The sequence below is a fragment of the Chroicocephalus ridibundus genome, chromosome 3, assembly GCF_963924245.1.
Source record: "Chroicocephalus ridibundus chromosome 3, bChrRid1.1, whole genome shotgun sequence".
Classification (NCBI taxonomy): domain Eukaryota; kingdom Metazoa; phylum Chordata; class Aves; order Charadriiformes; family Laridae; genus Chroicocephalus; species Chroicocephalus ridibundus.
This window is the reverse complement of record NC_086286.1, coordinates 59,338,322-59,353,413: the sequence shown is the minus strand read 5'-3', so window position 1 is coordinate 59,353,413 and position 15,092 is coordinate 59,338,322. Positions and strand designations below refer to the sequence as shown.

The following is a 15,092-nucleotide window of genomic DNA, read 5'->3' as shown; positions in this document are numbered from 1 at the left end:
AAATGTTAGAAAAAGGGAACTTTATGCACAATAACTCTGACAGCAACTGTTTCATTCTTCCTTTCTCCTCTTTTCTCTTGCCAAAAAAAAGTGAAGATATGTAAATTTAAAATCTGCCTTTTAACTTGCAGATTGAGGGTCTTTAATCAGTTAGATGAAGAATTAAATTCTCACCACCATGAACTCCAGTGGCTCATGGACAAAGCAAAACAAATAGCTCAAAAAGATATTACGCTGGCTCCTGAGATCGACAAAGAGATAAATCGCTTAGAATCTCTGTGGGAGGATACCAAGAAAGTTATACATGAAAAGTAAGTAGATCTTGGACTTAAGGTGAGAAAGGAGAGGATTCTTTTAATGGGGGAAAGAGACCCAGTTATTTATATTTAATATCCTCTTGCCATGTTAATCCCAGGGCTTGTATGTTAAATACTGAGTAGAAGATAAAACACAGTATAAATCAGGATATTTCTACCAGTTGTAATGATACTATTGATAAAGCAACAGATAGGTCCTCAGGACAGTGCTTAGAGATATACCACTCATATCGTTGCATCTTATTGTTTACTATCCTGAAAGATAAGAAATCACCATCGAGATTTCACTACCACTCCAACTAGCACATACTCTCTTCCAAGCATGCATTTTCCTTCTCTATTGGATATGTGTTTCTGACAACATATTCAGTGGTCCTAAATCATTCTTACATTTCAGTCTTTTTGTCTGCTCAAGGGACCGGGTTCATAACAATCATTAGTGTATAATCAGTGATATAAGACAGTTTTGTATATCAATGAAAGCTGATAAAAAAGGAACTAAAGAAATGAAAGAAAGATTCATTTTATTCCTTTCTTTGTGTTAGCTGCCTCTTTATCATCTTTAAATAAAAATTTTTCAAACGTTCTTTTTTAAATTTACATGGTGAAGTTAAGTGCTAGGTTAATTCAGCACTACGTCATCCTCAATGTACATAAATTTTGTCTAAGTGCAGGAGCAAATCAGTTCTAAGCCTAGCTAATATTTCAATGGGCTTGTGCAATTTGGTGATCCCCATGTAACTGCTGGGTTGGTGTACTGGAACAACGATTCAAGAAAAAATTTCATTTGTGCTGAAAAAATTATTTTTTCCCCCTTTGGTTTATATACTGTGCTGTTATTCTGTTTTCTTGATTGACACCATACAGACATTTGTAAATATACTGCCCCTTAACCAGATCTGTGTATCATTTTCCCTCTTGAAAATATGCTACATGAATTGCATTTCTGGTGGTTTTTTCCAGCTGAATTTAGTCTGGTTTTTTAGTACATTTTTAAGATATGTGTAAATCTAAACTAAGTGGAAGTTTGCTCCTTTTTCTGAAGCACTGCCACTAAATTTGTATTTCATGTTGCATGTTGCTGCAACCCACTTTTCTTACCTCTAGAAATCCTTAATAATAATAAACCAGGTAATGTCTACATACATATGCAAGAAGCTAGACAGTACCAGCCCGGTAGTGAAGAAAACCATAAATAGCTGTCCCTGCCTTATAGATGCGTTATTGAGCGTAAATGAGTTGTCCAGTTTTCACATACTGGGGTAGTTGTTGCCATCTTTATACCTAAAACTGAAAGATATTCAGGTACCTTGTGATTCCTTTCTGATATAAAAATAATGTTAATTTTTATTTCAATTATTAATTTAATTTTAAATATTTTTAACTGTTTTCTCTCTCATATAGACACAATTTTAAACCCTCCTGAACCTGATTATTTTGGAGAGCTCTTTGGAGCATTCAGAAAAGAGCCAGCTCCTAAAGCGATTACCTCTCTTTCTTGGCTGTGTCATGTTTCCCGAAGTCCTTTCATTGACACACTATGTTTTACAACTAAACATATCCAAAGTATTAGTCTTCCTTATCTCTCTTCAGTATAAATACCAGAAATGGATAGAATAGTGTTGTGTGGTTTTTTTTCTTTTCTCCATTTCCTGAGCAGAAATAGGCTTTTCTGGAGAGGGATTGGGAAAAAAATATTAGGCCTGTTCTTAGCAGCAGGTTATTCTGTTATTCTCAGTAGAATGACAGGTAAGTTGAATGTAATATTTTAGACCAAAAAGCATGCATCTGACAATTGGAGGACAAAATATTCAGACTTATCTTGCATTGCTTTAGTCTACTTCTGCTTCTTTTTACCCTCAAAACTACTCTGTTTTAAAGAAACAAGTTTAAAAAAAAATGAGCTGAAACAAGTTTAAAAAAAAGAACCACATTATAGCGTGGTTTCCAGTCAGTGTGCTAAACTTAGGCAGTGAGAAGCTTGAATTCCAGTTCCAGTCTTTCTTTTGCTCAAGTCAGTTGCTTTGATATTTCATATATATGAGGTGGAGGTTGATATACTGTTTCTTCAGTGAGATGTTTTGTGATGTACAGACCCACACTGATTTGTAAAACCTAAATATTAGTATTTCCTTGGCTGTCCAAAACATGTTTAGTACCGCATCCTGATTTTCCCATAGTGAACTGCTACGTTACGTTCTCTTTCCTTCAGAAACATGAAAACAAATGGTGCTAACACGGCCTTTTCACATTACAGAAAGGAACAGTCCTGCATTCTTATTGATCTAATGAAGGAATATCAGAGCTTGAAGTCAACGGTAATGAAAGTCATAGACAGTGCTGACAGTGCTTCTGTGATCAAATCCATTTGGAAGGATCACGAAGATGTCAGGCGAGCTTTATCAAAGGTAATTACATATATTTTCATTTGAGGCATTTAAATGATCTTTAATTTAGATTAATTTTTCCGTTTGAAAGGTACCCTTGATCTGTGTTTAAAGTTCCTTGAATTTACTGTCAAATCTTGTCACACTGATATTTGGGGTTTCATTTGTACTAATTTAGATGAAGAAAGAATATAGTCCTTTCAGCATTTTGGTGAGATCCATTAATGTGTATTTGATTGCTGCTATTGACCATTTTAACACCTAGAAATGCAAAATTTATGTTTTTTTATGTTAATTTATATGGAAAGCATGTAACCTGCTCTTTATACGAAATACCTTGAGAATATATTCCTATCATAGTATGAGAGGATATTTCCAGTCAACATACTTTAATATTTTTCTATATTGGGTAATTTTCTGAATAGATAAAAGTCAACACAAGAAAACGAATTGCATACATTTCTGATGTGTGCAATTCTTATGTCTGTCTCTTTCCCTAAGACGACTTATTCCATGGGGTACAATGTTAGATACTGGCCACTGAGCAGAGATAAGGAATTTGGATCTCTGCATTCCCCTCATTTCACTGGATCATATTTCTAAAATTCCAAATTCTGCTATCCATCAGCCTGTCAGCAAAACCAGTTCTGAGTGAAATTCCTTCCATTCATTCAAAGGGTAATTTCATTTGGGAGCCTATTGAGCTCTTCATTAAAAATTCTTCAGTCAGATCTGTATAAACCTCATTATAAACTATATGTATTTATGGCCTCTTTTTAACAGACATTTTAACTAGAACTGAAAGACAGAACAGAGCTCAGCAGTCTAACAAAGAAGTGCATGTAACTTCATATGATTCCTCTCCTAAATGTAAGCCTTGGGCTGTGGAGAATTCCCTGCTACACCAGTGGCCACATCCAGGCCTGAAGGAGTTGGAGTGCAATGAACACTTTGCACAGCTCCTACCATAACAAAGCAGGCATGGCCACATGGCCCTACTGCATCCAGATTAGTAACTTACCTCTAATGCTGCTCTGTAATAATTGCTAAAGAAAAAAGCATGAGATGCTTGCTGTGATCCTTTCTCAGTATGTTGTCACCTCTTCAGTGGCAGTGTTTTAAAAATTTCCCTATGCCTAGAACTGCAAACATGGGAGCCCTGAAGATTTTGTCTAATTCTTTCCTGAACACATCTGTGCTTTTGTTTTCCAGAGTATCTAGGAGTGACAGGGTTTACAATTCTAAATTTTGTGTGCAACACCCTCTGTTTACCCTGTTGTAATTCCAGAATTTAATTACTAGTTAGTCAATGATGGGTTCTTATTATTCAATTTTAGACCTGTCAAGTCTGAAGAATAGAAATAATAATAATAAAAAAAGATTGCCTTCAGTCCCAAAAATAGCTGGTTACCAAGTGGGGAAAATTGAGAATTTATTATTCCCACTTGTGTGCTTTGTTTATAAGAACAATCATACTATTTGGTTATGCTCATGAGAAAAGAATGTCAGTTGCTCTGTATTTTGTGGCATGGTTAAATATTAAATGGTATGCTAAATGAGAATTATCAAATGCATAATATACCATAGGGCTAGGGATGGGTGCCTGGAGAACTGGATTTTTCTTTCTTTCTTCAAGGCTTCATTAAACAAGCAAATATTTATGCCCACAGCATGAAGCTGCCAAGAATGCTCTGAGTGATAAACAAAAAGACCTGGATACTTTCACCAATAAAGGAAAACATTTGTTAGCGGAACTGAAAAGGGTGCAAAACTGTGACTCCACTGCGGTAAAAACAGATATGGACTGTACGGTGGACAAATGGCTAGATGTAAGAGTCTGGTGTTTATACAAGGCATACAGTTTTTAAGTCAGGCTAGGGTTACCGTTTTAGTATTTTCTTAGGATCTTAGAGTGCAATTATTTAGTAAAGTTTACCTTGAAGTATATCTCCAAGGGTTAATCATAGGCATTTGGCACCCGTTCTATGCAAAAGTTGTGACATTCATTTGATAGATTTAAAACAATGTCTTATAATAATGTATGAATGTTACTAATGTATATTTCCTCAGTACACACTTTTGAGAATAAATTTGGATTGGATTCTCACCTAATGTATGCCAGTATTATTTTATTCAAGTAAATTGGACTAAATAACTTAGGCAGTAAATTGTATTAAGCTACATCATAGAAGATGTGAATATGTTGAGAAAGATGAAATTATAGCACAGAAGCATAATATAAAAGCTAATATTTATACTTCTTTATTATCAAATTCCTACATTACATAAGAAAGATAAATGCAGCTGTTTTTAAAGATAAAGTTTATTTAAACATAAAACTCTTTCCCAGTAAAAAAATATACACATTTTTAGAAACAGTCACATACAATTTTTGTTCATTTTACAATCTGGATAACTAAATTGAAATTAGAATTAAGGATTTAGACCTAACTCTCAGAGAATTATTTTGCCCTGGCTTACTAATTATTTCTGATGCACTTGTCATACAACTGGCTGCAAAATAAAAAAATCTAAAATTAATTTGTGAATGGTATTGATACATTCTCCTCTCCTAAAAGGTGTCTGAAAGAATTGAAGACAACATTGACCGTCTGGGTGTAGGCGTGTCTCTGTGGGATGACATCCTGAAAACTGGAGACGAAATGGATGGATGGTGCAATAAGAGCATTTCTCAACTGAATGAAGGCATCAGCAACTTGAGTGACAGTCAGAGAATGGAGGTCCTCCTCAAAGGCTTCCAGGTGCTTACCCATAAATTGGTGATAAAAATGTTCTGGACCAAAATCTCAAGTGCTATCAGGCACATAGATAAGGCTGTACTGTTGTAGACCACTGTGTCCCCTGTTCAAGCAGTGGTACCGCTAACTCAATGGCTAGCTGACAGAATTACAGTCCTTTTTTGAAACTGTTTGCTTCTAACAGAAACAAGAACGGCTCATCTCTTACTAAATCTAAGCCCCCTAGTTATTTTGGCTCTAGCAGTACAATGTGTTCTTACAAGCACAAAAATTTCAAAAAGCATGGCATTGGATTGAACTCTGTTCCAGTAGAAACTGATGGAAATTTTAGACAACTTCAGCTGCAGTTAAGCAAAAAAAGAGTAATTTCTAAAATCTCACTTAAGACAGTAGATTCTCCAGACAATAAAAAATATATGCTGAACTGGAGGGCAAATTTTAATGTCAGGTTCTAACAATTTCAGTAAGGTGAGGTCTTTTTTTATGGATAGTGGTAAACTGTTACAGAAATCTAGCTAGTGTTCAGGATGCATTCTGCCTCTATTGGCTTAAAATATACAGCAGATCAACCATAGAATGAGCCATATTCTACTTCATTTGAAATAAGTGATGTCCTTTACAAAGATGAACAATGAACATATACAAGTAGTATGATAGAATATGAAATGGTGCTAAATCAGTATTTTCCTCAGGACAAGCTTTATCTAATGTCTTTCTGACTAGGATACCAATCAGACCACCTAAATTCATTACTATTAAAACTGATTTGGAGTAAGAGCAGACGGTACCCAAACCACAGCAGTACCTGATTCACAAGAGGGCCAGAATAGCAGAACACATGAGCAATATGCATACATTTACAGTCACAGAATTCATAGTCCATAATACTTTTTCTGTACTTTGTTTTGCAAAGTGAGAGGAAATGCAGTTCACTGACAGAAGGGTCGTGCCATTTCAGCCATCATAAATATATGAGCACGGACAGAAATACTTAGTGAACCTTTTAGACGGTCCATAGCAGTGGTCCCTTTCTTGATCAGTCACCTAATATTACATCCTCCCTAGCACAACATACCCCCTCAGGATTCTTCTGGGGCCACCTGAACTTCTACCATTCAGGGCAGACGTTAAGTGCAGCAATTTAATACTGAAGTCAGCTGTCCAATATTTTGATTGGGGTGATCCGTTTGAGATTTTTTGAAAAGAAAGTTTGGGTAGTAGGATACACACACCAATTATTTGCCCAATACTTCAGAACTACAATTACACAAATTATGATTTTCTCTTTCACTTTGATATTATTCTTTTAGGATGTAGAATCTTTCTTTATAACTTGGATCTTTATGACCACAATACATACAAGGTCCAGATATGTCAGTGCCTATATAGCAACATTTTTAAATTCCCTTTTGAGGTTAAAATTTATTTCTGTGTCTATTTTTTTTTCTGAGAGCCCACTTCCTTGTAATAAAAAACAGAGAGCACATGTATTATTCTCTGCATGCCATTAAGTGGAACCTAACAACCACAGTAGATTTTTCCAGTTGAATAAACAATGACATTCCCATCTTTATTCAGTGAGTTTTAAGAAACTAAAGCTGTTAGTGCATTTTAAGTGCTAAAAATGTGTGTGGTTATTTTAATGGAGGGGAAAAAAATCCCTGAACCAAGTCTAACAAAGGAAAAGAGATGGGAGTATTTTAGAGAAGAAAACTAATAGAACAAGTGTTTTCCCTCTGGTTGCTGAACTTTGTTTACGTTTTCTTTCATTTTTGCAATTGATGGAGCATCATTCCAAAGGTCTAAAACCTTCTTGTAGTTTGGTATGAAAATTTGACCACATCTCTTTTACAGTCTGAAGTCAAGGATAAAGAACTGAAGTTGGAGCAGCTTAGTTCCAAAATTTCAGATCTCAAAGAACTTACCCATAGTCAAGAGCCTCCTGCAGATCTCCAGGTAAAATAAAGATACTGGTAATCACAGACTGTGCTCAAATGACTAAGAAGAAACTCCTCCTGAAATTTCTGTCTCTCCTGTACTGAATTTTTCTTTCAACGTGACAGATACAGAATTTTTTATATGTATCATAACTATTCTTTGTTCATATTTCTTTAGTTAACTTTGATTTTTTTCTGAGAAAAATATGCCAAAAAGTAATTGAATGTTAGAGTTGCAAAAGTATTTTTTACTAAATCAAAATAGAGTAAATAGTTTATAAGGTAGCTATTCAGTTATGAGACAGATGATACTGTCTATACTGCACAACATTAAGCCACATATGTGAGTGCATACACAGTTTGCCTCTTTGAAAGAATTATAATGCAGTAAAATATGTTCATTTGCTTTACCAAACCAAAAGTATTCTTTAGTGGAGGGGAATTAGTGCACTGAACTAGCTGTTACAAGAGAGGGGTAAAATATGAACACTGAAGGTGAGCTGTTGAACTTTTATTATCGGTTAGGTCTTTATTATGTATGTTCTAGGGCAAGTGCAAAACCAAAGTATGACTATTTTGGATGTTTGATTTCAAATGGAAGTTGATATGGGAGATTATTCACTTTCAATGTCAAAAATTTTGAAAGATAAGCTGAGTTCTGCCATTTCCACAGGCAGGGAAATATCTCAATAGATATTTATTTCAAAGCCATTTATCAAATTTTAACAGAACTTAATATAACACTCAAGCCTTGTCCACATTTTGCTGTGACCGTACACATAAGCCTAAATAACTAATCAGATATGGGTCAAGAACCCTACAGTATAAAGATTTGCAAATTATATGGACCTGCTCGTGTTCTCCCAAATTGTTTTCTTTACGTGAGAGGTTCAGAAAACGCAGGTTTATTTGTATGTTTCATAATAAAAACCTGTCCACTTACAGAGTAAAACTTGGAGCAAATTATTTTGCAGAATATCACTTTTAACCAACACACACCTATTTCCAACTACTAAATATGATAAAAACAATAAAAAATTTCAATCATACCTACAATAAAATAATTGTAGTTGATATATAAATGCAAATTTGAAAATAAAGCCTCACAAACTAAGCATAAATTCCCAGATTATTTGCCAACATTCAAATGCTAAATAAGTAAACTCAGTATGATCAGCTTATATCCTAAGAACATAAACAATTCCTTAATAGAATTTTCAGTAATTGCTCATTTATAAATATTACCCTATTATGACTGATTTGATTTACTTCTTATTAGCAATATGTGCACAGCTAACATCTACTATAATTTCACATATTGCTGTCTTTGAGCAGGTTAATAGGCAATATTCTAACTTACTTCTGTATTGTCTTCAATTTTAATTTGCCTTACACTGAGATACTTTAAGCCTCAGTGCTCTTAAGTCTCGCCAATTGATATTTCTTTTTATGGAGCTAGTTATGTTTAGGTCATGTTCTTTATATATGGAAAATTAGAAAAGCAAAAAAGATCGGCTGTTTAGTTTTTCAAAAGTGGATAATAACTTCAGCAGTTTGCAGTCTGGGTTTTTATAAGTTAGTAACCCTTCTTTGGATTACTGTATCTCTACGACTTAATCCTGAATGGTTGATATTTTTTTATTTATGTAAGTATCTTTAGTTACGGATGTAAAGAGAGAAAAATTATCATTGTGTGTCACTTTACTACCTTCCATTTTTTCAATAAACATTTACCATAATAAACATTTTATTTAAATGCTTTAATACCTAACATTTTGCTTTTAGTTCATCGAATCAGATTTGAGGCAGAAGTTGGAACATGCCAAAGAAATGTCAGAGACAGCAAAAGAGACACTGAAAGATTTCAGTACTCAGAAGATGCAGTTACAGAAGTCTATTGATCAGATGACAGACTGGTTAACGAAAGTGGAAGAGACTCTCTTAAGCTGTGCACGTAACCTGGATCCTGAAGCTCTAAATAAAGTGAAGGTCGGTGATGAAGAAAATGAATGTGCTTTTTCTTATGCAGTGATCGTTGTTTTTTTAATCAGAGTTTTTGCTAAGCATTATACTTAATTTTCATTTGATAAAAAATAAGTATCTCCTACACAGCTTCTAGAATACTAGCAAATAATACAGTCATGCTCTTTAAGAAGTTCCATCAATGATCAAAAGTTCTGATCTGTTGAGTTTATACAAACCTTTCAGAAAATTATAATGAATGATATGGTCTTTGTTGTGACAAGAACCAGTTTTGCTACATTGAACTCTTCAGTCATTACTCCAGCGTGTTTACAAGTCCATTGACCCCCTTGCAATATAAGTTATGAACTTATAACTCACCACAGTAAAAGACCCTGGACTGAACTCAATTTTAACACAAACTTCTCCCTCAGAAGTCCTCCTCAGTCCTCATATATAGCAGTTCTTTTGTCTACATGCTGGAGCTCTCTTGATTGCGTACAATTGCGCACATCATAACATGACAAACCACATAGAGATTTTTTCAGTGTGAGTACATGTTAATGTTGATATACTAGCCAATTCAAATTTAATTTTCAAACAAATACTCCTCTCTAGTCAGATGAAAGCTCCCTTTCATTCAGAAGTCCCACCAAACACCGGTGTCATGTTGCATCTCACCTTCAGAATTTTCTGAAAATAGCTATTGCTATTCAATATGCCTTGAAATTTATTTATTTTTTAATAAAGTAGTAAACCATGAGAAACAGCGTTTTTCACATTTGTGTAATGGCTCTTCAGTTTCAAGGGTTCATTTCACCTGGAAATTTCAGGAAAGGCGATCCAGTACTTCTTCCCTCCATTGTGCCTGCGACTTGCAATAGACCGTAGGAGGAAAGCGCATATGGGAGGAGCATGAATGCTTGAGGAAAAGAGAGGGCTCTCTTTTTTCTTTACAAATGTCATATTTGTATTGTAACTTCATTTTCAGGAAACACAAAAAGACCTTCAGCATCAGCAGAGCAGCATTGACTCAGTCCGTGAGAACCTCAACAGCTTGTGTCGCAAATACCATTCTGTAGAGCTGGAAGCTCTTGGTGGCACTGTCACTTCATTAATAAAGAAGTATGAAGCTGTGAATCTGCTGTGTTCCAGAACACAGGCCAGCATGCAAGAGTCCTTGGAAAAACATTTCCTCCGTGAGTCTTCAGGCTTGCTAATAGGAGCCGTTAGCCCACAGCCATGAATCATTCTGGAGTCTGCCAGAGTTTCCAGTGATGTCACTTGCAATTACAACTTTATTTTTGTATGGAGCCTTTTAAAAAGCCCTGTTACAAAATGTTCGTTTGATAACTGCTACGAAACAAAGCATTTTACAAAAACAGAATTCGACTTTACAGACGTAATATGCATGAAAGGCAAGCTCAGCATGCCCTTTCTTCACTCCTAGTGTACATTTCTATTGCATACATACACTTTGTGTATTTGCATAAAAAGAGGTATATAACCAAATGGAGACGTTTATAATGTAAAAGTCCCCATCTGGGCTCCCTGGATAGTCAGTGGAGAGAAGGATGCGATTTTTAATCTTATATTTTAATATTAATGAATAAAAAGTTAATAAATAAATAATAAATTAATATTTAATAAATTAATAAAATATTAATCTACATACCATCTAACATGAAATTGAGATGTATCATAGACTGAAAATGCCTGTCTTTTCCCATTGACTATAAAGGGGAGCCTATTGTGACTGTTCAAATTCGAATGTTTACAGTGGAAACACCTAACTTTTTACAAAATGAATCCCACTCCCCAAGGCTATTGAAGACAATGAGACTCATCCTTTTACCTTTTAGACATTGTTCCTGAAGGATAAAAGAATTGTGGAAGACAGTTGTATAGTGTTGTGGATAATGCTGCTTCTTAAAAGATATTCTCTTCTCTATACTTTTTTATTAAATAAGATTCTATGGAAGAATTCCAGGAATGGTTTTCTGGTGTGAAGGCTGCAGTAAAAGAATCATCTGACAGGTCTGGAGACAGCAAAGCCATAGAGGCAAAGCTACATGACTTGCAGGTATAGTGAACAAATTAAAAAATAGTAATTAGTAATTAACTATATGTATCCAATTATATCTCTAAAATAATTCATAGATGCTATCATATTTATTGGTTTTGTTTGCAAGAAGGTAATGTAAGAATAATTCAAGATGGCAGTATGTGCTGTGGAGAGAGTACAGAGGAAACTGTGTTGACTGTTTTGCGATCAGAATTTAATTTCTAGAAGGTTTATGTGTAACTAAAGTATTCTTGTTTATGATTTTTAATCTTTTCTCCATTTTTTTCTTCTTACTTTTCTTTTCCTTTTCCGACTTTTTCTTATGCTATTGCTTATTCAATCTTTCAGTCTTTCAGTCTATTCAATCATAACACTGATATGTCAAAGCTTATCTGTGTAGATTTTCAGTGGGACAGAACACAAATAGCAGACACCTACTGCAAACAGCCCTAATTCCTGAAATGTATAACATCTTCAGGACAGGACTAAATTATCCAGAGAAAGACCTTGAGACCAAATAGGAAAACTGAGCTCTGTGAATTGTAGCGCCACTTAATGAAACTTTATTTGAACTATCTGCTTAGAATTTTTTCCGTAGCTAGACATGGCTCTCATCTTGTTGGGGAAAACTGACCACTTCTAATAGAAGTATCACTTATCTTTAGTTATTAATTCGTGCATGTTTAAACTGTATTCTTTCATTACACAGAGCGTGCTGGATTCTGTAAGCGAGGGACGTAACAAGTTAGATGCTGCATGCAAGGAAGGAGAAAGTTTGTATGCTTGCTTACCCAAACCAGTTGTAAGCCATATTCAGGAGCAAATAGCAAAGTCTAACCAGAACTTCCAGGAATTCCTCAACCAGTGTCTGAATGATAAGACGGCCCTGGAAGCTTGTGCCTCACACCTGGGAAGGTGAGTAATACCAGTATTTACAGATGGACTGCGTGAAATTGTCCGGCTGCAGAAATACACACCATAATTTGAAATAATTTCCATTTACTCCAGTCCTATTTGCTTTTTTCTTTGGAAAGATTTACACAAAAAATGAATTCCTCTGCTAAAAACAAAGTGACAGGTCTTGCATGATTTGCTTAAGGAATGGAAGTTCAGGATCATGTATGTGGAAGATCTGCGTAGCTCATGCCATCCCAGATCAGCAGTTGGGATCTCAGTAATTTAAATGCAATTTCCTGGAAGGAAAAAGTGTGATGAATTTTCAAGTTCTGCCCTGGGGTTTGAAGATAGTATGCTTTTTACACAGCCTGCGTCTGTCCTATCCTATTCCAGATGAACACATTTCCTAAAGACCTAATAAAAAAACACTCTTAAATTATTACTTGGGACTGGAATTTTGGGACTTTAAATATTTTTAGGTATAACTAGATTCAAAACTGTTGCTGATTGAAAGCAAAGTTAGTGTAGCAGTAATGGGTAAAACAGCAAGACGAGATGGTGTGCCTTCATGTATGGAAAAGGTTTTCAAACTTAGGCCCAGAACTTACTTTGCTGAGTTCCGAGTGCTTGAGATTCCAGCTACGTTCTGTTGGAGAAATTGAAAGCACAGCGCTTCGGGTGTTGTAAGTGTCAATACTGAGTAAAAGCCCATTTTTACCCATTTTGTAACTTGAGACTGAATCATTATAAGGATTTGGAAAAAGCTTTCTTTTGGTCTGCCTCTATTGAATCTAGTAATAAATAAAAGCACTGTCACTTTAAATTTTGGAGGCTTTTTTCTCACTGTAGTTCCCATGATTTTGCTGAACATTTTTAGAGAGCTGCTGAATATTTTTAGATTAGTAGTCACCGTGGAATTATGTTTTGTGTACAACTCTTATTCTTGAAGTATGAAATTGATATGTAGCTTCATTTTCCTGGTCTTGTGGATATTGAAAGAGCTGAGTTAACTTCCTACTGAGTTTACTCCACCTGAGAAATATTTTTAAGGGAGTATTTATCTGTTCTGTAGCTTTGAAGATCAGCACAAGAAACTTGGCCTGTGGATACATGACATGGAAGAAAGAATAAAGACAGAAGCATTAGGAGAGTGCAAACAGCTTATTCCTGAGAAGAAAAAGGAGGTACAGAAATTGGAAAAGTTCTTGGAAGAGTTACTGAATTCAAGGTAGTATGAAATACATTTCCTAAAATACTCTTACTTTTTCCTCTGCAACCGTGAGACTAGACCGTTGGGGTAAAATGTGTTTGTGAAAGATAGAGAAAGGTGTTGCAACATATTCTGTGAAAAAAGGGCTGAGTCCAGATCCTTCCAGTTATAAGGAAACTGGAATTTGAAGCCAACTCCAAAATTTGATGTTGATACTTTTCTCATTAAGAAAAGCTTATTTTACTTCATTAATAATTGGAAACTGAAAAATATCATCTTAAAAAATAAATCTTAAAAATATTCCTTGCAAAAGCAATAGTAAAAATGATGCTTATCATTATATCCACTTTAATTTTTTTTTCTTTCTGTCCTGCAACACTCAGATCCAAACGGGTTTGCAGACTGCCCTTTCCCATATAGCTAACTTTATAAAAGAGCTCAAATAACATCCACATTGGCTGTGAAATCTTTCTAGAATTCGGACTTAGCCAACAGATGATGAAGTAATTGCCTTTTTTAGTACGCAGTGGTTTTTCAAATTCTTTTTTTTATTATTAGGTTGGTGGAGTTAGAACAGAAATAGTAGTCAGTTGTTCAAGCCTCACAGCATGCTAAAAGGAAACACCCAGTCTCTGCCTGTCCCCTTGAGACTGATGCAAGACATTTTGGTCTGATGTAAACTCCTTGTAACCACGGGGTGTCAGCGAGGGTGATCCAGTAGACTGAGATTAACTGAGGCTGTACAAACCCAGAGCTTTAATCCCTTTTACTGACCCTCGTACGGAATGCCAGAGTTGGTGTCTAATCCTGGACAAATAGCCTGACCTTTCCAGCATGCCTTCCTACCTGTCAAAGACTATAAACTTCTCAGAAGCTTTGACAGGTACAAGAAATTAGCAGTTCATATAGAACTGGAAAGCCTGACAGCCAAAAAGAAAATTAGGTTGGCTTTTAATTCAAATGTGCAACACAAAGATTTGAGTGTCATCATTTTGAGCACCAAAACCTGCAAGAAATGGCACTGTACACGACTAAGGATATTAATCAATACACATTGCTTATATTTCCTTTCATGCTCTCCCAGCTAATTTTTCTTTTAACTATGAACTCTGTCACTGGTGGAGTAGGTGATTATATCAGCAACCTTCATAACTTCTCAACAGAAGTTATTGCTATATATTGCTTAAATTGCTATATATTGCTTATTGCTATAACAGTATCATCTGCTTTCTGAAACTGATTTTCAGTCTCAATATTTTCTTTCAGGGCATCTTTTGATAAGCTGTCCCAAATGGCACAGGCTTTAAGTGAAGAAGGACATGGTGCTGGGAGAGAAGTGCGTCTGGCCTCTCAACATCTCACTAGTTATCAAAATATGGTCAAAACTGTCAAGGAGAAGCTACGAACATGTCAGCTTGCACTCCAAGAGCATCTCACTTTGGAGGAGGCATTACAGACTATGTGGTCATGGGTGAAAGAGGTTCAAGATAAACTGGCGTCATCAGAGAGCACAGTTGGTAGCAAAGCCACACTAGAGAGACGACTGACACAAATTCAG

General features: G+C 35.4%; 1 protein-coding gene across 14 annotated transcripts in view; it reads left to right on the top strand.

The window, feature by feature from the left end:
• SYNE1 (spectrin repeat containing nuclear envelope protein 1) overlaps positions 1–15,092 on the top strand; it is a 308,297-nt gene that overhangs the window by 123,265 nt on the left and 169,940 nt on the right. For all 14 annotated transcript variants that reach the window (XM_063329322.1, XM_063329317.1, XM_063329326.1 and 11 more), the window contains 11 exons: positions 132–311; positions 2,575–2,725; positions 4,375–4,533; positions 5,284–5,466; positions 7,318–7,419; positions 9,186–9,389; positions 10,354–10,561; positions 11,333–11,445; positions 12,137–12,342; positions 13,397–13,552; positions 14,801–15,092. In XM_063329322.1, the coding sequence (XP_063185392.1) occupies positions 132–311; positions 2,575–2,725; positions 4,375–4,533; positions 5,284–5,466; positions 7,318–7,419; positions 9,186–9,389; positions 10,354–10,561; positions 11,333–11,445; positions 12,137–12,342; positions 13,397–13,552; positions 14,801–15,092 (1,954 nt within the window). The remainder of the gene's footprint in view (positions 1–131; positions 312–2,574; positions 2,726–4,374; positions 4,534–5,283; positions 5,467–7,317; positions 7,420–9,185; positions 9,390–10,353; positions 10,562–11,332; positions 11,446–12,136; positions 12,343–13,396; positions 13,553–14,800) is intronic.